Genomic DNA, 26664 nt, shown 5'->3' with positions numbered 1-26664 from the left:
AATGGCGTCGTTTTTTTCAGCATGAGCAACACGCCCTCGGCACAATCGGAAATTGTCACGTCTGACGCGGGGCAATTCTAGACGAAGCCCCTCGAATCAATCGAGGGCCCGGATAACGAGAGAAGGAAAGCCGGCCTCGTTTATTTGCGTAAAAAACGACGCGAAACTGACTCTCCGGAATACCTTATTAATTCAAAATGACAAGACGTCCTTTATGTACGCGCGGTCGTTCTGTTTACCCGCAGTTAACACAATAATTCGAAACCCGACCACCTCGGGGGAGGAAAACACCTCGTTAGAGACGAGCCTTACTGATCGGTCGATGGCAAACAAGTCGAAAAGCGGTGAACCTGTCGGAAACCTGAAAGGACAACATCCTTCACAAAAGACCGCTCACCAAACACAAATCGGTCGAGTGTTAGCACAACGTTTAAATTGATTTGCTAAATTGCATTTAATGTAGTATGTAAATCGAAAAAATGATTTATTTTACATTTGGGTATTTGCGACAAAAATAATGAGGAGGTGCCTATTAACTAATTTTCAAAAAACAATATATAAACAATAAACAAAACTTCTTTCAATTAATTAATCTTTATGTAAGGTATTGGTTGAAATAAAAAAGTCAGTGACACGAGCGGGATTCGAACCCACGACCTTCGGCTAAATACGCCGCTGCTCTACCACTTGAGCTATCGTGATTTCGACTTCGTCGCGTACTCGATATTGCTCCAACCAACAGTTGACAAGAATAAACTAAATTGGGGTCGATGGGGTACTTGTATAATGTCATACACACAACCTGAGGGGCGGTGGAGAACCTACTTCACCATCAGCCGTCCCCATTCACACCAAAAAATTCATTCACTCATACAAAACCTAAAAACACAAAACAAAAGACTTCTTATTATAAATTAATTTAATAAAACTAATGCGCCTATATTTTTTTCAGGTAAGGAAGTTATAACCTGGGCCTATTAGAAAATGTGTCCAGCCTTTACTGCCACGCCAGGGTTTTTTTTCCTTCAAGACCGTTCCTGACCTTTTACGCGTTTTTTCTGTGCTTTTTGACAAATCCGGGCAGACCGTGGAGACTGGACCTCTTTGTTCATTAGGGTTGGAGGACCATTCATCTAAAAAAAAAAAATCTGCACAAAAGAAATCTAAAGAGAATAGATCAAAGCTTTGTTAAAATAAAATTAAATGGAAGTTGGGTATATTTTAACTTCAGTGTAAAAGTTATTCATTCGTTTCATCCCGTTGTTTCCACTCAATTGCTATATTATTGATCTTCACTAAATAATGTTTCTACATAAAGCTATCATTCGAAAAATACAACTTTGAAAATGAGAAAATTGTTTTTAATTGAATAAAACATTTCCAGCTGAAGTTGAAGAAAATAATTACTTTACAAATCTACTCTGATACATATCTTTCAATTAATTAAGGTTTTTAGTTGAGATAAAAAAGTTAGTGTCAAGAGCGGGATTCAAACCCACGACCTTCGGCTAAATACGCCGCTGCTCTACCACTTGAACTATCGTGATTTCGACTTCGTAGATAGAGTACTCGATATTGCTCCAACCAACAGTTTACTAGAATAAACTAATCTAAATTGGGGTCGATGGGGTACTTGTATAATGTCATACACACAACCTGAGGGGCGGTGGAGAACCTACTTCACCATCAGCCGTCCCCATTCACACCAATAAATACATTCACTCATACAAAACCCAAAAACACAAACAAAAAACTTCTTATTATAAATTAATTTAATAAAACTAATGTATCTATATTTTTTTTCATTTAAGGAAGTTATAATCTGGGCCTATTAGAAAATGTGGTGAGTTATTTGCATTCCAGCTAGCTAGTGAAAATAATTATGAATATAAATCCATTTACGGGTCAATTGACCAAGTTACTTCTTTCAATTAATTATTCTTTTTATGTAAGGTCTTAGTTGAGATAAAAAAGTCAGTGTCACGAGCGGGATTCCAATCCCCGACCTTTGGCTAAATCTCAACGAAGGCCTTAAAAAGAATAATTAATTGATTGAAAGAAGTAACTTGGTCAATTGACTAATAAATGGATTAATATTTAATAAGTAAAAGAAGTTTCACCACTTCATAAGTCGCTGAGAATCGAATCCTGATTACACGACAGTTGAAAATGGCAAAAAGAGGGAAAATTAGAACGGTTGTAGGTTAAGATGGAGAGTTGGTGTCCGAGAAGATCAAAGTCACGATAGTTCAAGTGGTATAGCAGCGGCGTATTTAGCCGAAGGTCGTGGGTTCGAATCCCGCTCGTGACACTAACTTTTTTATCTCAACCAATATCGTACATAAAGATTAATTAATTGAAAGAAGTTATTTGGTCAATCGGACCACGAACTCTAATGGATTTAATAAACAAAACTTTTTCAATAATTACATAAATCGTTTAAACTTAATTATATTTTAGAGTTTGTTTTTTCTCAATTACAATAAAGTCACCTTTACTTTTTGAACCTTTTAAAAGTTTGAAGTTGAAAATGAAGCTCAACTTCGTAATTATGACTGTTTCTCTAAGTCAAATTAAAGAAACGACCAAAGTCATGCTGAATTGACACAATTACAATTTTCATAATAATTATAATAACATACTTTTTAGCTTATTCGCGTATTATATATGGCATGGCATATAATTAATTTTGAGATTTCTACTTGTGGTGCAAGGGTTGTTATACGTGTTATTTGAGCCTTACCGATCATCTTGGTCTGCCTGTCCTCGATTGGTAGCCAGAAGCACACTGAAGATGGGCCATATTGCCGAAACGCAAATAACAGACTAACTCACGTAAGACAATTTGATCAGTGAAGATCAAATTACATATAATAAAGTAGGAGATCAAAACCGAAAATCTCACCGAATCAGTTTAACGGAGCTTTTCCTGTGGGGCGGCTTTTGTTCTTAATTGAATATCAACAAAGCTATCCTAATTTTTTGTTCACCTAATATTAATTAAATTTAAAAAAACCTAAAAAAAACCTTGACATATAATAATGAAGAAACCTCTTTCTTCCTTTGATTAAGTGGAATGAGTGTGGATGAGGCACGGTTTCCGAGCACATTGATATTTAAATTAAAAGAACGAAGCACGCCGAGACCTCGTCCACATACGATACACACAGAACAGTTGCCTAAGAAACACATCGCCATCAGATCAATTGTGGTTTTCCTAGGTTGGATCTATATAAGAAAAGGTCATACAGGGTTGCGCACAAGTCACAGATTATATATGGGCAATTCCTATGGGCGTGAGACTTACGCAAGAACTTAGACGGCCGTGGGACAGTGCAGAAGACACAGATCACTGATCAAATACCTCAGGGCCATAACTATTTTTAGCCGTATCTTTAGTACGTTTATAAGTCTATATGTTTATTTATATGTCTTTATGTTATTTATTGGAAGGAATGTATTTATTAGCCAGAATGGAGGGGCCATATCCTTTGATCTCCGAAGATTATCGAGTACTCGGGCGCGAATGAATGTGATTTGTGTTGTACGACGACATTAGTTTGAGTGAAAATGGTGAAACTTTTTTTTAAATCAATTTATTCAGCGAATGTAATTTATTACCGGAGCGGTAGAAATGAAGTATAAGTTTGAATTTAATATACTTCCGCGAATGAAGGGGCCTCTTTTCCCCGAGGTTTATCGTGTATTCTGGAGGAGTGTGAATAAAGTCTGGTATGTGATTAGAATTTATTAACGTAAATAGTTGGACAACTGCTCTAATTACCCCGAGGAAGATCGAGCACTCTGGGTAAATGAATTATGTCTGATGTGAGATTAATGCCAAATTAATAGCCTCAGAGCAGGACTTATTCAATTACCTCGAGGAATATCGAGCACCCTGCGGCAATTTAAATATAGTTAGGTGTATGAATATAATTTATAAGCGTGAATGTCGGGACTAATTCTCCAATTACCCCAAAGAATATCGTCTAATCTAGGACAGTGTCTGGAGAGGAATAAAGGAGCTTTTTTCTCCATTTCCCTGAGAATATTGAGTACTGTAGGCGGTGTGAATGCTATCCAGACATATATACATAATGTATATATATATATATATATATATATATAAATTATTAGCATAGGTGTTGTTATTTTATATGTAGTCCTGTGTTTATAATGGACCCTCGAAGAAATTTTGAATTTTAAATTTGGCATCATATATTCTATATTTCTTTTTAATTCTTTTTTTTTGGGGGGGAGGGACTAGGTTTTCGGCTGAGATTATCGAATTTTCGGACAACAACCCATCTATTTTGAACAGCTTGTCTCTTAATAAGTGGATGTCCATTGTTGTACAAATCTTTCATCTCAGATTCAAACAAATGAGTCATTTGATTAAATAAATCCTCATTATTTATACTGCCAATGTCTGCTGTTCTTTTATTTTTCACTTCGCGGTGATTTACGATCCCTACTATGCTTTCCTGACTTATGAGCAATGGGTGCAAAATATTTTTCAATGGTACTTACTTTCAATAATACTTGTTAAAATGTATTTACTATTCGACTTCTCATATAAATATTACTTGCTTTTCTATTTCAATATTTCACGTAAGATTAAAAAAACAAAATCAGATTTCTCTTATCACGTGCAAGTTAAAACCTTATAGAATTTTTCACTCCTTCGATAACACAAATTAATTTTTTTTACTCGTCATTTATGTATGTACAGCAAAATTTTCATATTTCTGAAATAATGTTCGAATAGTAATCATGATCTGATTTTTAAAATATTTTGAAGACGAAAATTTCTATAATAAACTAAGCAAAATAAATACGACTTTAATTGATGATAACGCGTGTCCACTATAGGAAAAGAGGATGAAATAAACAAGCTTTTGATTTTGAGCGACGATGCAGCAAAATCGGTATTATTTTCCTATCCTAGTAAAAAATTAATAAATAGGCTGAAAGATAATAATCTTGAATTACATGCTCAACAAAGGCACAAAACCATATTTACAAAAAGGAACGGCCCCTAGAGTTCATTGCCAAGAATGCTTTTTTATGTTTAATTTCAATTAATTAAGGTTTTTAGTTGAGATAAAAAAGTGTCACGAGCGGGATTCGAACCCACGACCTTCGGCTAAATACGCCGCTGCTCTTCCTCTTGAGCTATTGCGACTTCGATCCACTCGGACACTAACTTCCCGTCTCAACCCCACCTTTGAATTTTCCCTCCTTTTTGCCATTTTTCAAATGTCATGTAATCTATTTGATTCTCGGCGACAAATGAAATGGCCACGGAGAGCTTTAGTGAAGTATACTTCATTTTAACTAATTAAATTCACTACTTTTCGTGGTCCGCTTGACCAATTAATATCTTTCAATTAATTAAAGTTTTTAGTTGAGATAAATTAATTGAAAGATATTAATTGGTCAAGCGTACCACGAAAACTAGTGAATTATATTTATTATTTTACGACCTAATATCAAACAAAGTTTAATTGAAATCGATGATCCAACGTCCACACCTTGTAAGCCTTATTTGAAAATTAAACCACATTACAATATATAAAAGCTATAGATAAATAAAATTACAGATTTTCATTTAACATTTCACTACTAACCTGACGTCGTGCGGCATGGGGAGGGTTGCGCCCCTATCCAGCAGGATTTTTATGATCTCGTAGTTATCCCTGTGGGCGGCGAGGATCAGGGGTGTGATGTCGGGGGTGAACGTGGCCGTATCAGGAGGAAGGGCTTCCCAACTCTGAAAAAAAATTGAAATACGAAAATCAAATAAAAAAAAAGGATTAGTTTTATACGGAAAATTTTTTAAATTGATTTTCGTTCTGATCCCACACTGATCTCACTGGTGTTTGAAAACCGGCAAATATTTTATCGACCCATGTTTAAACAGTTGTCACAAATTCGCCGGAAAAAAGGGGAAAATGCAAAATAAAACTGAGCGACTTTTTCTAACACATTGAATAATGCATAACTTGACATCTGGCGGTGTTTCACCGTATGGTAAATACGCCACCATGTACGTATGCATAAGAAAAGGGTCGTACATACATTGCCTCATGGATTGTGGGACTTAATCCGTGCTTTTAAGCCAACGATAAGAAATGAAGGGTTAAAAATATAACTATTTTGTCATACGAGTTAAATAAATAACCATTACATTTTATTATTATTACATTTCAAGCTACAATTAGGAAAGCCATTCTATTAAACATAGAAATATTAAGTTTTTTGTTTTGAATATTAAAAATTGATAGTTTTGAAATTATTTTATTTTTATTAACCTTTAATACAATATGATCATCATTTCGGTCTGCCTACCCGCCTGTGTAAGTCCATCAGATGCATTTTTAGTGAAGGGTCTGTGTGATTTCCGTGAAGTCAAGTTTTATTAGGTCGTCATGCGTGTGGTACGTGATATTTATATGTCGGTGCCTTTGGCGGATTGAGTTCAGAGTTTTTTTACATTGTGAACGTCGGCCCTTTTTTGAATAGGAGTATGGTTCAAATGACGTAAGTGAATTGTTATTTAGTTGTGTGTTTATTAGTTTGTTCTAACTCATCTTTTGTCTCTAAAAATTGTGTTTCTCTAACTAGCCCCACTAGGTTCATTTTCTTTATGTTCTAACATTAGCTACATTATCAACAATTAAGCAGTGCTTAAATGAAAATTTACTCATTAATTGGAGATTTTGTCTGTATCATAAATTTGGTAAGAATCGACCCAGGGCCATTTGCCTTATTTTTATGGTTTTACACAGCAGTTGGAACACATTTATGATAAGAAATAGCTCATGGCAGGCTATTTATTTTAAAGTGAAAGAGAGAAAGATATATACCACGTAATAACACATCCCAACATAAAAACAACTTAGTCAATATTAATGAATAAATTAATTTTTAATTAAGGTTTTTATTGAGATAAAAAAGTCATTGTCACAAGCGGGATTCGAACCCACGACCTTCGGCTAAATACGCCGCTGCTCTCCAACGTGAGCTATCGTAACTTCGATCCAATCGAACGCTAACTGCCCATCTCAACCTCACTTTATGCCATTTTTCAAATTCAAAAGGTGGGGTTGAGATGGGAAGCCGAAGGTCGTGGGTTCGAATCCCGCTTGTGACTCTGACTTTTTTTATCTCAACAAAAATCTTAATTAATAAGTAATTAAATGAAGGTCAAGCGGACCACCAAACCTAACAAATTAATGGAAGGATTAAAAAAAAAAACCACTTTGTTTTTAAGTTGTACAACAGCAAGACAGTTGTCAATATGTGACTTTGCCAGAAAAAAGAAAACTTGTCCAAAATATTTCTTTACAAGTATCAACTACAGGCGTTCAAAAGTATCTGGCCTGTTTCGTGCAGATGCTATGCTAAGCTGCTTAACAATTACCATAATTTGGTTATTTAGGAGCTACTAAATGTTGGTATCCTATCCCATCCTCCTTGTACCACTTACTCTCCTTGCAGACCATTATCTTTTTGGAGATATGTACAACTTTCTAAGCCCAGAAGATATTTCACGTTTACCTTACAAAAGCGAGGATATCTCTCCTCAGCAATAAGGCGTAGGTCGAACTTCAGAAAGAATATACTAAGTATATATTTTTATATTACATACACACAATTACACAAAGAAAAAGAGAGAAAAAAGAAAGAAAGATAGAGAGTATGTGAGAGAGAGAGAGAGAGAGAGAGAGAGAGAGAGAGAGAGAAAACTGCTATGGACCATTCTATTCAGCCGAAATGTAAAGCATGCCACATGTATGCACGCACTTTATAATATGTTTATTGTTTGGTAAAATAAACAATACATTGCTAATAATGCAACGGTGTTCTTGCCTACCATAGGCAGATAAATAAATATATAGGGGGAAAGAGAAAGAGCAAAACAAAGTGATAAAGAGATGGATAATGTAATATGTACGAAATGATAGATAGAGAGATAATTGATTGGTAGAGAGAGAGAGAGAGAGAGAGCGAGAGAGAGAGAGAGAAAGAGAGAGAGAGAGAGAGAGAGAGATGAGAGTGAATGAGTGAGGAGTAGATAGATTGATTGATAGAGAGATAGAGGTAGCTAGATAAAGATAGAATGAGCAAGAGATTGATAGATAGAGAGATAATTGATTGGTAGAGAGAGAGAGAGAGAGAGAGAGAGAGAGAGAGAGAGAGAGAGTGAGAGAGAGAGAGAGAGAGGGAGAGATGAGCGAGAGAGTGAGTGAGAGAGTGAGAGAGACAGACAAACAGAGACAGAAAGAGTGAGAGAGAGAGAGAGAGAGGAAGGGTAGAGAGTGGGAGAAGAAAAAGTAAAATGAAAGAAAAAGTACAACCTATGTTGTACAAATTCACCACAAGGGCCTAAACGTTATCTGTTATAATTGGCCCTTAAATGTCTTCATAGAAATTATAAATGATGGAGTGAGTGTGGAGTTCAATCCTTTATTAAAAAGATGGTTCCTACTCACATTAAGTAGTTTCGCAACAATCCGGATTTCGAGCCCTTTAGCTCATCGTCAGGTTGAAGGGTTTCCACAAACATGTCTCTTGACGTGAATTGCAGAAGTGAACCCGCTGATACCCCCGCCAACGCGACTTTCCAATGAGGAGCTGGGTTTTTAATGGCGCTCTAATTTGAACGTGCGAAAAGCGGTAACACAAATAACAATTGTAATAGTAAATACTGTAAGAAATTAATTGTAAATTAGTGATTAAAGATAAAAAATTAAAAAAAATTAAATAATTAGAATAATACGTTAATATTATTAAATTATTATAAAACATAATAATAATTAGAATAATTAGTTTAATTATTTGGACGTTTAATGTTATTTATATACATATTTAAAATGGGAGGTAGATATACCTTTTGATCTCCCTCCCATTTTCAATATGTATATAAATAATCCTTTAAATTCATTAATTTCGTGGTCCGCTTGACCAATTAAATCATTACAATTAATTAAGGTTTTTAGTTGAGATGAAAAAAAGCTAATGGCACGAGCGGGATTCGAAGGAGGGAAAAGGTGGGGTTGAGATAGGAAGTTGATGTCCGAGTGGATCGAGGTCACGATAGCTCAAGTGGTAGAGCAGCGGCGTATCAAGCCGAAGATCGTGGGTTCGAATCCCGCTCGTGCCATCAGCTTTTTTTCATCTCAACTAAAAACCTTAATTAATTGTAATATATAAATAATATTAAACGTCCAAATAATTAAACTAATTATTCTAATTATTATTATGTTTTTTAATAATTTAATAATATTAAGGTATTATTCTAATTATTTCATTTTTATTTTTTATTTTTTAATTTTTTATCTTTAATCACTAATTTACAATTAATTTCTGATAGTATTTACTATTACAATTGTTATTTGTGTTATAATTACCGCTTTTCGCACATTCAAATTTAGCGCCATTAAAAACCCAGCTCGTCATTGGAACGTCGCGTTGGCGGGGGTATCAGCGGGTCCACTTCTGCAATTCATGTCGAGAGACGTGCTTGTGGAAACCCTTCAACCTGACGATGAGCTAAAGGGCTCGAAATCCGGATTGTTGCGAAACAACTTAATGTGAGTAGGAACCATCTTTTTAAAAAAGGATTAATTGTTTTCTGTTTAAATTTATCATTATCACCAATGCTCAGTTAATACTTAATTCAAATTTGGCTTAATGATTGCACATTTTGAATTTAATCTATCATCATAGATTTGCTGAGAATCAGAATGGTCACTGCTTAACAGAGCAGTTTAAAACACATTTCTGTTAACAGATGATTCATGGTTCAGACAGATTTGTTTGGCTATTTTACGATAATTTATTGGCCTCGAAATCTAAACCGTGTGTCTAACGCATTGTAAAATTGGGTTGAAATCATGATTCAGAAATTCAGCAGAAAATTATCGTAAAACTAACAGCTCCATAATTATTGCAGCAGCTGGAATTTCCCTTGCATAACTTCTTCGTCCTAAACTTAGTGGCTAATATTGTCTTAGAGTTAATAATACGCATGATCGCGCATACCATATGGCTGAATAATTATGAAACTATCTATCCATACGGTAATTCATGACATGAAGGTTTTTTAAAATTATAGTTGATTTAGTTATCCTCGGTTATTTATACAGAAGAACCTGACAGAACATCTGATTTTTACGTTTTACGCTTCCGCTCACCGGAATCAAAAGATTTTCCCATGTGAATCGGACGTTTGTAGACCAGATTCTTTCACGCGAACACAGGATTCGCTCAGCCGTGCCTATTTCGTCATTCAACTTTCTCAGGTTCACCCGTGTTTTTCAAATGATGATTTAGTGGTTATCGTACTGTCATTAATCCTGTCAGAAATTTCAAATCCGCGAGGGTGATGGTGGTAGTTCCATTTTTTTTCTATTTATTTTTAATTTTTATTTTATTTGGACAAGGCAATAAACCTCTGCTTGCTTTATATCTCGGGTATTTCTCCGGTATAGGAGATTTTCTTGTTTTCTCCACCTTATAGCTTCGTCGAACAGTAAACTTTTGGGATTTATCTTCATCTCGGTCGTTCACGATGATCTCGGTCCGCCCATTTTCGCTATGTTACGGTCAGACGCGCTTAGCAAATGCGCAATCTTCAGTGATATCCAATTCCTTTCTCTCTTGTTCGTTCCGTTTGATTAAACCAAGAAAACTTTAGCCATTCGTTTATAAATACAGTCAGTAAGATATACAGGGTGACTTGCTACTCGTGCTACAAACTTCACCAGTAGATTCTTGACCCTAAAATGAACAAAAAAGTTCATATTGACCATGGTCCGATTCTCAACCATTTCAGAGTAATTTCGCTTTTTATCGATTTTGAAAGATATCACGTCCTGGCGTCGGAAAATCGTGATATCTTTTAATCTAAACATTTCTCTTAAAATCTATAAGCACCGTTGAAATCCCCGTTAATTTTTAGAGAGAATCAAAATCATAATTCCATTGAAATTTTTTAATTTAATTTAATGCCCATTTAGTATGTAATGCTTAAGAAGTTTACAAACAGCTAGAAGGTCAAGGAAGAAAGACCCAAACGTTTTGCCACCTTCATCTTCTTATTGAAAAATTAACGGGGATTTCAACGGTGCTTATAGATTTTAAGAGAAATGTTTAGATTAAAAGATATCACGATTTTCCGACGCCAGGACGTGATATCTTTCAAAATCGATAAAAAGCGAAATTACTCTGAAATGGTTGAGAATCGGACCATGGTCAATATGAACTTTTTTGTTCATTTTAGGGTCAAGAATCTACTGGTGAAGTTTGTAGCACGAGTAGCAAGTCACTCTCAAACATTAGCAATCCTTGAACCACCATTTTTTCTCTTTTTGTCATCAACATCTTGGTCTCACAACCACTAAATAAGAAAATGACGAGTGCGTTGGAAGCGTTATTAAATCAGGTAGTTTTCCTCAAATTTGCTGCCTTCTGAGACTAAAATTAGAAACTCTGGATTACTTTATACACTTTCCGATTTACACAATTTTCCACTCTTTTTGTAGTTCTGGCTGAAATAAAACACAAAAAATTAGCCCAAACATTTTGCCACCGTCATCTTCTTATTGAAAAATTAACGGGAATTTCAACGGTGCTATTAGATTTTCAGAGAAATGTTTAGATTAAAAGATATCACGATTTTCCGACGCCAGGACGTGATATCTTTCAAAATCGATAAAAAGCGAAATTACTCTGAAATGGTTGAGAATCGGACCATGGACAATATGAACTTTTTTGTTCATTTTAGGGTGAAGAATCTACTGGAGAAGTTTGTAGCACGAGTAGCAATTCACCCTGTATATCACAATAATATAAAATAGTTACAGTTAATACCAGATAAATTAACTACCAATTTTGAAAACAATCACCTTTTTTATAAGAGAATTGTTAAAGCAATAATTTTTTCGTAGAAAGGTGATACTATTTTGGTTTTTTTTCTTTGGTGGTGGTGCCGGCACATTTCGTTCATCAAATCTCCAACAGTTCATGAAGCTATTTCGAATTGTGAATTATGTTCTTAATGGACCCGACATCTTGATAAAGTATCTGTAAAACCAACTAACCTCGGCTGTTCAAATGGAATAAAATAATACTGCGCAATACACTCCGGTATCATGCTCACGTTCGACAATGTATTCAGCGTCTTGCCTCACCCTGCTTATATCCCAGTCGCCTAGTCTGAATGGGAGAGATCCTTTCCCTCTCTGTCCGCATTTTATGCAATGAGGGCACTTAGTAAAGTTGTAGGATTTGAAATTAGATTGCGAGAAAGGGTAAAAATGAAATCATTTTATCCAAGCTTGAGCTGGATAGATTGATAATGTAATAATATGTAATATAATTATTGTGAATCGCCTGTGAGAAGAGAACATTAAAAAACGCACAATTAAACGGTATTTAAGCTAAATAAATTTTGTTGAGAATCTATTAGGTATATAATATTATCAATTTATGTGTGGTGATTAGTGACCGTTAATCGATAATTATTCAGAAATGTGAGATGCGGTTTGGTGTGATGTAGGTTTCACAAAAACATTTTCTTTATCGTGCCGACGTTTAGATCTTAATTGAGATCATCTTCAGGGCTCAAAGTGTTGAGAGTGCACAATTACACAGAAGACAAATACTTTTAGCCCTGAAGATGATCTCAATAAAGATCGAAACGTTGGCACGATAAAGGAAATGTTTTCTGAAACCTACATCACACCAGACCGCATCTCACGATTTCTGAATAATATTCATCAATTTATGTACAATTACTTTTTATTACACGGAGAAAAAAATTTTCCACGTATTTTTCACAAGTCGTTTGGATCTTCTTTAAAAGAAAAGCGGATGCTATTATGAGAAGAGGCCATTTATGTGAAGTAAGGTTTTTTTTGCGTTATCCATAATTTTACGTTCACTGGACAATTTGATTTGTGAATTACGTTTACATCACATGGTAATAATTTACATTCAATTTGCATAGCTAATCTATGTACTTAGTTATTTCAATTATTAGTTAACAAATTTATTTTGAACAGTAGTAATGAACTAGATCGGTTTAATAAAATGAATCAAAGGAAATAACACAAATTTGTCTTCATTACAAATACGTAAAAGATATTCAGGAAAGAAAAGAGTTAAAGTGGGCCATGGCTTAATTATTGGTGTTTTGTGATTGGCATTTGTGTTTTATTTCATATGTACTGTAAATTGCAGTTAGATATGCAATGAATCTATCACTAACTAGATTCATTTTAAATTAGGATCGATAGGCGTTGCTAATTAAATTCTACATGAAATTTAAATTGATACAAATGTTTAGACAATACAACTGCTCATTTGCGTGTGCTGTATGAAAACATGTATATTTATAAGGTTGTTATACATTTTAATAAATGCTGTTGATTGTCATTCGTTGTAGACGGTTACTGCATTCATAAATATGATTCTGGAAGTTTGCCATTCAACAAAACTGCCAGACGTATATATTTATTTTGGCATGTACCTTTCAATTTCAGTTTAGGACTAAATAAGATGATTTTTTCCGATAATATAGCAATAATAGTAATATAGTATATAAGATATATACCAAGAGTGAGCAACTGAAAGAGAGAGATCGATAAATCGACTGACAAATATACAAAAAGATAGAGAAAAAAAAGTATAGATTTTAGAAACATGGACAATTAGAAGAAAGAAGGAAATAGAAATAGATAAAAAGATATACAGATATATAGCAAGAAAGGTCAATAGGTAAATAGCCTGAAATATAGTGGTTAAGAAAGAGAGAAATAGATAAATAATAGATCGATGGATAATACAGATATAGAATTAGATAGGCAGATAAAAAGATGGAATGAACGAAAAAATAAAGGTAAGTATACTGTTAATGTAAATATACAATATATTTTTGTGAATCGCTACAGTGTGAACGCATTAAATTTTTGTTTGTCTACATGTCGCAGGCATGGGGGCTGATATAACTCCATTATCGGTAGCAGTCCATAAAAAGTACCTATGAAATTATAAGTTAAATTTAAATAGTTTCTTTACTAATTTGCCTTAGATTGTAGGACTGTTAAAGTGACAAAAATGGATCAAGTTATTTGGTGAAACTAGGCAGATAGTTAAAATTTAATGGTTTGTCTATGTGGCTAAACATTCGCTCAAATGCTTAGGCCTTTAATTAAACTTCGGCTACTGTTTAGTCAGATGGATATAGTTGTTTTCTCTTGTCCCATCGTCGGTTTTCTGTATTGATTCTACTTCAGCATCACAACAGCTTATCAGCGCGAACGTTTTTAACTCGAGGTAGATGTATTATTCCGAAAAACCGCCAAAAAACCGAGGACTGAGGATGTCTTAAATGATAAAATTCGAGAGTTCAGAATGAAAAAAATAAAATGTACTTCGAAATGCCACGGGATCTCAGCTGCAAGAACAAATATCTATTATGTCTTGACTGTACGAAATAAATAAATGCGTTTTTCCATTGTATTTAATTTATGACTAACATATTGAAACTTTAAGTGCCTAGACAATTCAGCAAGAGTCTTACTTAATAAAGGGTCAAGTCATACCATCAGTAATTGATAAGGTTTGCCTACTAGGTATTTGAGTACTTCTTCATGAGCATCAAAAATAACCTCCTTATCCAAATTTCCTTTTCCTCCTTTTGAAGCACCTACTTGAATGGATGACTAAGCATTTGAAATTACGGATTTGTCTTCGCCGGGGCTCTCACTGTGGAAGGGGTTGATATAACTCCATTATCGGTAGCCGTCCATAAAAAGTACTATTAAAATCAAAAGTTAAATTTAAATAGTTTCTTTACTAATTTGCCTTAGATTGAAGGACTGTTAAAGTGACAAAAATGAATCGGAAGCAAGTCCTACACCAGAGAGTGGAAGACCAACGACATAGTTCTCCTTAAAACCGACAGCGAAGTCAGCCTAAAGAATATCCATCAGATCCATAACAAAGAGGCCGAAAATATAGGAAAAATTCTCTGGAACATCGAAAAGGACTTAACGACGCACATAAATATGGAATGGGTTAAAGCGGGTGTTGGAGTCAGTGGAAATGATCTGGAGGGTAAACACGCCTCGGTTGAGAACGTAGCAACTGCGATCACACAGATACCTCAAAAACACGATCAGAGAAAGGACTATGTTGAAATGGGAGCAGGAATGGACTTCTTCCAGCTTGGGAATTGCAACGAAAAAGTTCCACTCCACAGTGCCTTCAAGGATGCAATTAAGGGTTAGACGCAGGTGTGGAACAATGATGGCTGTAGAACACGGTGAAAGCCGTGCATATCTAAAAAGGTTCCACATTATTGACCACTCTGGGACTGCAGAATTAAGCCCCAAACTTCTAACCACCTGATCAACTATGTAAAACTCAGGAGCACCTTAGAGCCGGAGTCTTCCTCGGCGGAGAAGAATGGTAACCAGAGGAAAATACATTTTTACAGAAAAAGAGATGATCCGGATTTATTTTTAAATTTCATGGACTTGGCTTTAGATTAGTGACAATTAATTATTCTTTTTATGTAAAGTTTTGGTTGAGATAAAAAAAGTCAGTGTCACGAGCGGGAGTCAAACCCACGACCTTCGGCTATATACGCCGCTGCTGTACTACTTGAGGCCTTGAGCTATCGTGACTTCGATCCTCCTCCTATTTCAACCCAACCTTTCGATTTTTTTGAAAAATGACAAAAAGTAGGGAAAAAGCAGCGGTGTATTTAGCCGAAGATCGTGGGTTCGAATCCTGCTCGTGACACTGACTTTTTTTTATTTCAACTCATACCTTACATAAAAAGATTAATTAATTAAAAGATGTTATTTGGTCAATCGGACCACGAAATCTAAAGAATTTATGACAATATGTGATAAAATTGTGTTAATAACAAAAGTGCTGTTTTTATCTATAGTGACTGAATGGCACAATTACACAGAAGACAAACAATTTGAGTGAGTATACTTTGATTGAATATATAAAATATATTTTGCATTGTGTAATTTAACTTTTCCACATCCAAAATGTAATTGTAATATGTAAACAATGTTTGTAAATCCCAGGCCCTGAAGATGATCTCAATAAAGATCGAAACGTTGGCACGATAAAGAAAATGTTTTTCTGAAACCTACATCACACCAGACCGCATCCCACGATCTCTAAATAATCATTAATCAAAGGTCACTAAATACCACACACACACGCATTGTATTAATTTATTTATTTACGTATACAGACATACAAAATACTTTTTTTTATTGTACATTTTCTTCTCAAAAGATGTGTCATCTGGTTAAATAAAAGACACGCAAGTGGGCACAAAACCTAACAGAATTGTATTCTTAGCTCCTGGCCTTTCCTGTTCTCCTGATATTTCTTTCAGGCGTCACAACGCTAAAAAGAGGCAACCCCATAAAATTTAAAAAAAAAAATAAAATAAAAATAATAAAGAAAGAAAGGAATTTAAAAAAAAACTTTTTTTATTTGTGTTTGAGTAAGTTTGACTTGTATGTTGTTTTTTTTTCTTTTTTTAAATCAAAATGTCAGAAATAGACAATTTTTCATTTTCAAAAAAAGAGAGTGGGGTTTTTTTCGAAACTGAGGGGAAACGGGCGGAAATAATCTTCTTAGCTCATAACATGCCAAAAAAAATTGTCAACAAAAGGGGCCGTTTGCCTAAATATATAGTGATAAATTTATATGAATATTAGATTTAATACAACTTCTTCCAATTATAAAACTTTACACTAAATTAAAATTAAATGAATAATGTAAAAAAATAATAACATAATAAAATGCAAATGTTAAACTCCCGTAATCTTAGGGAAAGGTACAGAGCAATAAACACCCGTCTTACGGGCCTACCAGAGGGAGGAAAAAGGACAAAAATTTACTTTCTAAATATCTATGAACGTTCTAGTAGTAGCTTGAGGATCCAAATATTTATGTTAGAAATCTTTCTCCAAGAGGGAAAATATTAGTGTTATATCAGGTAAAGGCATTACCTCGAGTGTCTTTTACGCCTAGAGGAAAAGGTTTTGATAAGAAGGAGGGACGATTATGGAAGGAAGGGCCCCCTCGTAAAAACAGGGATAACGTGTTAGCGCTGGAGCCGTTTAATTGCTCCTCGCATCACTTTGACGGGTTTAACGTGGGTCGTTAGTCGGAATGGCAAAGCACAGGCCATTGAAAAATTTCGTTTTATTCCTACACGCCACGTCGCGTTTTCCCCTCGGGCGGATTTCAATTTGAATTTTGAAAACAGTTTCCGTTCCGACCCGGCAAAACTTTCCCGACCAGTTAACGAATAGGCCCGGCCTTGTTTTCATTTCCAGGGGAGCAGCCGTCGGGGTTGCCAGAGGTGCGAAAGGGCGGAGGGTAGACTTATCTCTCCTAGGCTTGAGATAAGGACTACCTGTTTAAGTCTCCGGACGTATCTCTCGACCGGGAACACGATTCATGCAAAACAGGCACTTTTTCTCACCAACCCCTTGCACTGGGATTCTCCGGATAAATAGAATTCCCCTCGAACCAGATCTTCTCTTTTTTCATCTACTACACTACATATTCTTTCAAGGAAAGTAGATTTTTCAGACTTTCTTATGATTTATTAATATAACGACATGTAAAATTTATTATTAATCTTTATTTATTTCCAAAACAACCTCCTTTATTTTAGTTATTAATTATTACTGTGTTCTGCGACCAGTTCGAATTTGATGTAAACATAGACAGACATGTTGCAAAGCAAGCGCATCTCGAAAATTTTTCCCCTTTTTCTCAATCCAAATCCTGGGACTATGCAACGGGTGCTCCTAGGAGACTCCAGGAGACCCTTCCCAACCCTTGGTTGCATCGGGGGGTTTCCAGGCACAAAACAATGGCGCAACCTTAAGAACGTGACGCACTCCCTAAAGCACAAGCTGTACGAATTTCCTAGCGCGCATGATCGCCTTGAGCACCTTCTGCATGCAATTGGACGATAGGACCAAGGAAGCGTACAGCGGGCGAGGACGCCAAGACTACGCCTTCCTAGTCCCTCGAGAGGTGTTAGGGGAGTTGTTGGTTTGCGAGCTAACCTCGAACGGCGGGAGCTGCATCAGAGGCACACGGGGGTTAGGGTACCAGATCTTGTCTAAGTATATTTTTATATGTCCGGATGGGGGAGGGTGCATAACCATCTGTACTGCAGGGCAGTGTATTTTTGTTCCAAGTTCGGATGGGTAAGGACTAGCAGTGACTGAGTGGTGAGACCCCTGGCGGGTACCTACAGAAAAGGCTATGTTTCATTCTTGGCCGTGGACCGTAGTACTTGTGTATGACCTCCGAATTACCCCCTGACCTCGCGGGAATCGGAAGGATCGGATTTCCGAGAGCGTGTAGCCATCGAGGAGCTAAGACTACGCTGACGGAGTCACTCGAATGCGCGAGGGATGGTGGACGGGGGCCGATATATGTCGGTGGTGGTCGTCTGGGCTGCCTTTACCGAAGGCATGGTCTCCTCTAGGGGGTGGTTAGAGATTCCACTAAATTCGAAACCGAGGCAGGAGCGCATCCGGAGGTTTCGACGCTAGCGGAGCCCCTACACCCAGTGAGATAGAGTTGTCGTCTCCATCTAGGAGTGCGTAGGAGAATTGGACGATGCATTTCGACTTATCCCTTTAAGTGCACAATGTTAACCTACCCCCTAGGAAGGGGCAATCGGGACAAGTCGACATGTCGGCAGCATGCTGCAGGATGATGTGGGCTTCTACACCGAACCTCACGGAAGAAGGCAAACTTGTCTCGCTTATAAAAATAGAATAAATATTTAAAATAAAATTAAAAAATCTTATAAAAATTGTCGTGGTGGGATCAGGACAGTTGTTTCAGGTCTTTGAGATGAAATAAAAATAACCACAGCAATTAAATACAAATGAACACCTTTTTTTTTCTATTTTTTGAAAAAATAAAAATGAACAAAACAGAATAAATTCCCTTTTTTTAAAATTAAAATAAAATAATACAAATAAGTATCTTTTATATATTTAAAAATGAACAATACTGATTAAGGCCTTTTTATCAAAAATTAAGAAAAAAAAAACATTGTGCCGGCAATAATAAAGAAAATCAATTGACAAAAGTGAACAAATGAAAATAAAATGTTCTCTGGACAGCTGATTACCCTGCAGCTCGTTGAAAGTCCAAGGCAAATAGTTGTCGAATTCGTATGAAGCCGGTTGTGCAGTCCGACGTCCAGAAAGATCTCTTCCCTCCGTAAGAAAGGCCGATTAAGCAAAGCAGGGTACTTCTGTTTTAAAACCCAATATATTCTTTCGAGTTGTTCACAGTAAAGCTCTGCGTCAGTAGCCCTGTCTTCTGGAACCAGCTCAAAGTGCAAAACGCCCTCTTAATTCCAACAAACACAAAGTATAATCTTTTTTCCAAATCCATCTTGGCGGATCTTTGTTTGAACCTGTTGGCCTTGCGGTACCAACTGTTTCCGGCGGTTAGGATTTTTTAAAAATGTCCATTTTTCATCGCTCGTTAAAATTCCTTTCCAAAATCGATCATCTTTTGGATTTTGTGGCAAACGTTTACAGATATCAACACGTTATGGGGCTTAGACGGCTGACAAGTCATGAGGATGTGATCTGTGTCGTATGTTTATTAAGTTTTTTATTGAGTTTTGTTATTAATTTTTTTAAATGGCGGCTTACCGTTTTGGACGATAATGCTCGAGTAATTAGCATATGGATCCTTATTGACTACTCGAGTAATTCATCATCAACTAACTTCAAACCAATGAAGGGCGAAGATCTAGGCTGATCTTGAAAGCTGTTGTTCCCAGAATTGAACCGCCTGAACCGAAACGCTCCAATGTTACGATGCTCCATGTTTTCACCTTCTGCTGTACAGCTGCTGCCTTCGCACTTAATCATTTTTTCCAGTAGTACCTCAGTAGACCACTAATGATAATTTTTATCCGAAATTTTCGGTGAGATTTATAAAATGGGATGAAAGGCAAGGTCAATTGTTATACATAATTAAATAAAGGATTAGTCAAAGTAAACAACGGTATATTCATTGTTTACCTAAGAATCGAATAAGGATTCAAATGGAAACTTTAATATCACCAATTAATTAATGCACAAAGACTTTTGTAACGACCTAGTACGACCATTAAAGTTTCAAACTACAGTGTTTTCTGTTTCCTGTAATAAGTAAGTTTGTTGCGATGTTTATTATTTAGAATTGGTAAGGGAAGCCAATTGATTCAATGCAATCTAAACTTAATAGATAATTTAAATAGAGAAAGGTTTATTGAATCGAGGGAATTTTTACGCCTGTCATAATGGCAGTACCGAATAATCATTATCTTTTCCGTTTTTAATTAAACGCTATCAATTTCTTTAGGCTGAGGAGGAAAGGATATCTCTTCATCTGGTCAAGTGTGGACACAAACTTGCGGAATATTGCATCTCTCCCAGAAGGAAGACTGCACGTGACCAGAAACTTGATCGAAGCAATACTCCGTCGGCAAAAGCATTGATACTACAAACACGTGAATTTGATACCACATAGTGTTGTTTTTATTTTATTTTAATTTAAACTAACTCATCCTTTTGATGAGGTGTCGCAAAAAACAAACGTTAGAATTATGAGATACTTTTAATATTACAAAATTAGAACAATATTGTCTGCACAACATAAAGGTTCTAATAAGCATATTTTCTTTTCTCCATAGAAAAACAGAGCTTGTTTTGCTAATTCTCTCGCAATATCAAAGGTGGCAGTTGAATAGTCTGTATTGGACACAGTGGACTTCGGCTCTACGGAATATTCCACCTGTAGGAAATGTTCTTCACTACAGTGATAAAGTGCTCTCTTAGCCTAAATTTAAGCAGTGGTTGTATGTCTGCTGACAAACGTGTTGTGCTTATGGAAGGCAGCCACGCACTTATAATTCTCTCAAGATTAAAGACCAAACATTACAACACAGATTCTGCGTCAAAAGTAAATGGTCATACTTATGATTTTGGTAATAACGTCGTAAATTTGGTAAGTGGCCAAAATTCGACTCGATCCCAAGATGTCAATTGATTTACAAGTTATCTAAGTATGGACTATCAAATAAATTTACAAATATATTAAAGAATTTATATGAAGGTACACGAGTGTCAGGGTGGGGCACAAAGGGTGCGTCACATTTCTTTAATATATTAAGCTATATCAAACAAGGCTGCCTCTTGTCCCCCATACTGTTCTCTTTGTATCTAAACGACATAATAGACGAAATTGGAAGAGGTGTAAGTATAGGAGATATAAAAGTAAGAAGAAGAAGAAAAATAACTTTATTTTGGGACTGGTGTCTCCTAAGAATAATTTACATGAAATAAATAAAGGAAGTTCATGAAATTAAAAGTAAAAAGAGATAGAAATCTTGGCGCAATGTATACCAGTAAGGCAGGCCAGAAGAGAAAATTACAAGAATATTAAACAAAACTATCAAATGTTAACGTGAGGTCTCTGCTTGGAGGGAGAGGAGGTGATATACAGATGGGATTTAAAGGAGGAAAAGGAGGCAGCGTGACAAATAGAAAGGGGAAGGGAGTTCCAGAGTTTAGGGGCTCGGATCAGAAAGGATCTTTTGAAGGTATGGGTTGCATGTTGCAGAAGGATAAGGTCGATTGGGGATGAGCGGTTGTTACGAGTGTGATGTGAGGAGTTGAATTGGAGGGATTGGATGATGTAAGGAGGACGACGAGTGTGGATGGACTGGAAAAGAAAGCAACCCAGGAAATACTGTGCACGGAAGGAGGGGAATAGCGAGGATAGTTGGGAATACAACCCCGACACCCGGGATCCCCGTGGGGTGCCGTACACAAATCTTACGCAACAATTCATAATACGCTTCAATCGCGCGTTCCCCCCCTCCGAGAGCACACAGCTATAATCGAAGAAGGGAAGTATAATGGAAGATGCAAGGAGTTTGCGGGTGGAGAAAGGTAAGAGAAGCCAGGACCGTCGAAACTGGCTGACGGAGTACTGGATTGGCGGGAAATTTGGGAAATGTGAGAATGCCAGGAAAGGTTTTGGTCAAAGACTACTCCTAGGTTTTTAAACGAGGAGCAGAAGGGAATGGGATGGTTATTTAGCCTGAGAGGTGGGATGCTGGGGAGGGAATTGAGGAGTTGCTTAGATCCGATAATTATGGCGGTGGATTTGGACGGATTGAGGACTAGGGAATTTTTATGTGCCCATTCGTTGATGGAGTTTAGGTCTTTTTGAATCTTGAGAATGGCCGAGTGAAGATCGGAAGGGTGGAAGGACATGTATATTTGGGAGTCATCGGCATATAGGTGATAGTTACAAGACTGGATGGAGTCGGGCAGGTCATTGATGTAAATGGAAAAAAGGATAGTAGAGATGCCTTGGGGCACCCCAGATTTTAGAGGGAGGAAGCAGGAGGTACGGCCGTTGGGAAGGGAGACAGCTTGGTGGCGATTGGTAAGGTAGGAGTGGATTGCGCTGGCGGAGAAGGAAAAAGATGGTGTACAACAAAAAAAGTACGTGTGTTAATTACGCTGATGAAATTGTACTAGTCTCGGGCAACCCTGTTACATTGCAATTAATGATCAATTCCCTGGGTGAATAATACGAGCTTTGGCATTTGGTGGGTAATTTAGAAAAAAATGCAAAATAATGATTTGCAATAGGACTGGAGAAAAAACTGAAAAAAAAGAAAAGTGCTTCTTTGAAAGCAAGGAACTAGAAGTAGTAAAAATCTAGAAATTTTTAGGTGTATACTTGACTCCTTCATTGAATTTTGATGCATTTTCGGTACAAAATAAGAAAAGCAAAGTCCGGGATTAATTCTACTTGAGACTCAAGTGACAAATTGAACATATATGAAGCCATATATTAAAAGTAATATGTTGAACATATTATACATGATACAATATTTGTAAATATCAAATGAAGGTAATTTAAAAAAAAAATTATTTATCGGAAAGCCACCAGCCTTCTTTGACAATCGAACCTGGCCTTGAACCGGAATCCGGTCGAAATTAATTGAACATTCGTTTGAAACTTCCGTCCCTCTATCAAAGGCGGTACGTGATGTTAAACCGGCCCCGTTAATTGAGGGCATCAGAGATGCAGCTCGTCTGCCGACGTGATTGCGGAAACCCCGGCAACCGCCACCTTTTCCAGCCGACTTACCTCGCACCTGATTGCAAATTACCCTCAGAACGGAACGGATAGTTTCAACAAGATACGACCCCTTTTCTACAATATCTTGCAAATATAATAATAACAATAATATTACACTTTATTATTTGTATAGTACATAACTCTTATTTGGAGATCGTGAGATGCAGTCCGGTGTGACGTAGGTTTAAAAAATATTTTCTTTATCGTGCGAACGTTTCGATCTTTATTGAGGTCATCTTCAGGGCTCAAAGTGTTTGCTTTTTGTATAGATGTGTCATTATTGTGTGTCGTGTTGACAGATTTGATTGTTGAATTTCAACACGACACAGAAGAATGGCACAATTACGCAGAAAAGAAACACTTTGAGCCCTGAAGATGATCTCAATAAAGATCGAAACGTTGGCACGAGAAAGAAAATGTTTTTCTAAAACCTACGTCACACCAAACCGCATCTCACGATCTCCAAATAAGCATTAAATAACGGTCACTAAACAGCGCACAAAGTACATATCAATTAAACACAATTAAATAACAAAAACAAAGTATTATACGGCATAGAAAAAGAAAATCCGTCCGCTGGACGTCGCTGGATAATATAAATAAGTGATAGTGCTTTTTTTTTTCAATTAAAGGAAAAATTAAGAACTAGTTAATAAGGACAAAATGAAAGAAAACAATGAAGATATAAGAAAAACAAAGATGCATTATAAATTGAATTCCACCACTAATTCATGCCGGTAGTGCTAGGCCTGTTGAACATATTTAATTAAATTCCCAAACTTATACTTAAATAGAACAATTTGGGAAGACAATTTTAATTTTTTGGCTGAATACACCATTTTGTCAGAGATCCGCCCTGTACACTTGAATTATTCTGTAACTGCAAAAACCAGCTTAATGTTCTATTTAAGCCATTTAGGTTTTAGTGGTCAATTGACAAAGTTACTTCTTTCAATTAATTTTTCTTTCTATGTAAGGACTTGGTTGAGATAAAAAATGAAAATGGCAAAAAAGAGGGAAAATTTTAACGGTTTTAGGTTGAGATAGAGAGTTGGTGTCGGGATCAAGGTCACGATAGCTCAAGCGGTAGAGCAGCGGCGTATTTAGCCGAAGGTCGTGGGTTCGAATCCCGCTCATGACACTGACTTTTTTATCTCATACAATAATAGAACCGGCATAGAAAGAATAATTAATTGAAAGAAGTAACTTTGTCAATTGACCACTAAAACCTAAATGGCTTAAGCTGGTTTTTGCAATTACAGAATAATTCAAGTGTACAGGGCGGATCTCTGACAAAATGGTGTATTCAGCCAAAAAGTGAAAAATGTTTTCCCAAATACACGGAGTATATAGATGGCACCGTTCGTTTCCCAGAGTCCGAAAGGAGGCTCCATTCGTATATAAAATATCACCTCTGATTTTGATAAGCCAGCGAAATTCACCGAAAGTCAAGACTTGCGAATTATCTGTAATTAAGCTAATAGCTGAGCTGCTACCTAACTGACTGTAAAATAAGAAACGTAGACTTACAAATATGATTTTAACATAAAAGTCTATGATATTTTTAAATTTAACATAAAAGTTAATTATTTATTTTATGTAAGGTTTTGGTTGAGATAAAAAGTAAGTGTGACGAGCGGGATTCGAACCCACGATCTTCGGATAAATACGTCCCTGCTCTACCACTTGAGCCATCGTGACTTCGATCCACTTGGACTCTACATCTCAACTTACAACCGTTTGAATTTTCCCTCTTTTTGCCATTTTCAATTATTTTCAGGTTGAGATGGAGAGTTGGTATCCGAGAGGATCGAAGTCACGATTGCTCAAGCGGTAGAGCAGCGGCGTATTTAGCCGAAGGTCGTTGGTTCGAATCCCGTTCGTGTCAGTCACTTTGTTATCTCAACGAAAACTTTACACAAAAAGAATAATTAATTGAAAGAAGTAAGTTGGTCAATTGACCAGTAAAACATAAATGGATTAATAAAATTTAATGTTCGAGACGTGAGATGGGGGTTTTCATTTCTTCTTAAAATCACAAAAACTATCTCAAAATGTGAAAACAATCCGTTCCCACTCATAATGTTTCTTAAAAACAAATACGTCTCCTTAGTGTCTGGAGGCGCTACGTTTAACCACTCTCCGTTTAAACTTGACTAGAATTTCAAGTTTTATAGGAAGGGGAATTTATTGAACTTGGCGGGAAAAGTCGCTTCTATCAAAATCCAGTTTATTTTCTCGAAAGACCAGAGAAAAGACCACCGCGTCGGTGAATAAAAAGGATATCGTTTTCCATCAACAATACGGCCTCGTGTTTCAACGGTTACGCGACAAAAATCGTTACACTTGGGCCGAGAAGTGTTACCACACCCACTCGACAGTCATAGCACATGGGCGTTATTTAAACCTTGCCCGCCGTGAAAAATTATTATTTGGATCGATGGGATAAACGAAAATCGGAATTATCGTCGATTTCTCCTCGCGAAAAACACAAACTTCACTGAAAGAATTGATTTATTAAATTCTATAAATTTAAATTAACTTTGAAAAGGGTTTAAATTAAATATTAGCAAAATTAACTTATCATAAATAAAAAAACCAAACGTTTTAATAATAATTCAAAGGCCCACGCCAATCGGTAGCTCTAGGTTAAGACCTCTCGTATGATTAAATATGTAACAATTAACTAACGACGTACAGAAAGGACGAAAAATGAACATTCCATAATATATGGAAATACACAGACAAGTCAAATATCCCACCTTCTTGTAATACAATTATTTAGAAATCGTGAGATGCGGTCTGGTGTGATGTAGGTTTCAGAAAAACATTTCCTTTATCGTGCCAACGTTTCGATCTTTATTGAGATCATCTTCAGGGCCTGGGATTTACAAACATTGTTTACATTTAACAAATACATTTAGGATGTGGAAAAGTTAATTTATACAATGCAAGATTTTTTTAAAATTCAATCAAAGTATTTCTACTCACTCAAAGTGTTTGTCTTCTGTGTAATTGTGCCATTCTTGCGTGTCGTGTTGATAATGCCAGTGAGATTTTGCTGTTTTATGTTTATATATGTTGGATTTTGAAGGGGTGGGGAAGGAAGTTGGTATAGAAAAGACATTTTTGGGGGACCGCGGTAGCCGAGTGGTTAGTATGAGAGACTCTCACGCCGCGGTCGTGGGTTCGATTCCCACCGTCGCCTCTGGCCCTTTTTTCCCGATAACCCCCAATTTGAACAACATATATAAGAATTCGTCATGGCTAATATGCAAAGATCATAAGGCCAAAAAAAAGACATTTTTGTATAAGGCGTCGGCTTCTTTGAGGTGAAAAGAGCCGACGAAGGATAAAAAATGTATTGGCAATGGTTCGGCCAAATTATCCTTTCAGGATTATACAGAAAGGTAT

General features: G+C 36.3%; 1 protein-coding gene across 8 annotated transcripts in view; it reads right to left on the bottom strand.

Moving 5' to 3' along the window:
* The window catches only part of LOC106669848 (transient receptor potential-gamma protein), a 239892-nt gene that overhangs the window by 63125 nt on the left and 150103 nt on the right, over positions 1-26664 (bottom strand). For all 8 annotated transcript variants that reach the window (XR_002910373.1, XR_002910374.1, XM_014399653.2 and 5 more), the window contains one exon: positions 5631-5773. Coding sequence is in view for 6 of the 8 variants with exons in the window: in XM_014399653.2 (XP_014255139.2) it covers positions 5631-5773 (143 nt within the window). In the remaining 2 variants the exon portion in view is untranslated. The remainder of the gene's footprint in view (positions 1-5630; positions 5774-26664) is intronic.

The sequence above is a fragment of the Cimex lectularius genome, unplaced genomic scaffold (genome assembly GCF_000648675.2).
Source record: "Cimex lectularius strain Harlan isolate CLEC.00 unplaced genomic scaffold, Clec_2.1 scaffold156, whole genome shotgun sequence".
Lineage (NCBI taxonomy): Eukaryota > Metazoa > Arthropoda > Insecta > Hemiptera > Cimicidae > Cimex > Cimex lectularius.
The sequence above is the reverse complement of the archived record's forward strand: the minus strand, read 5'-3'. Positions and strand labels throughout refer to the sequence as shown.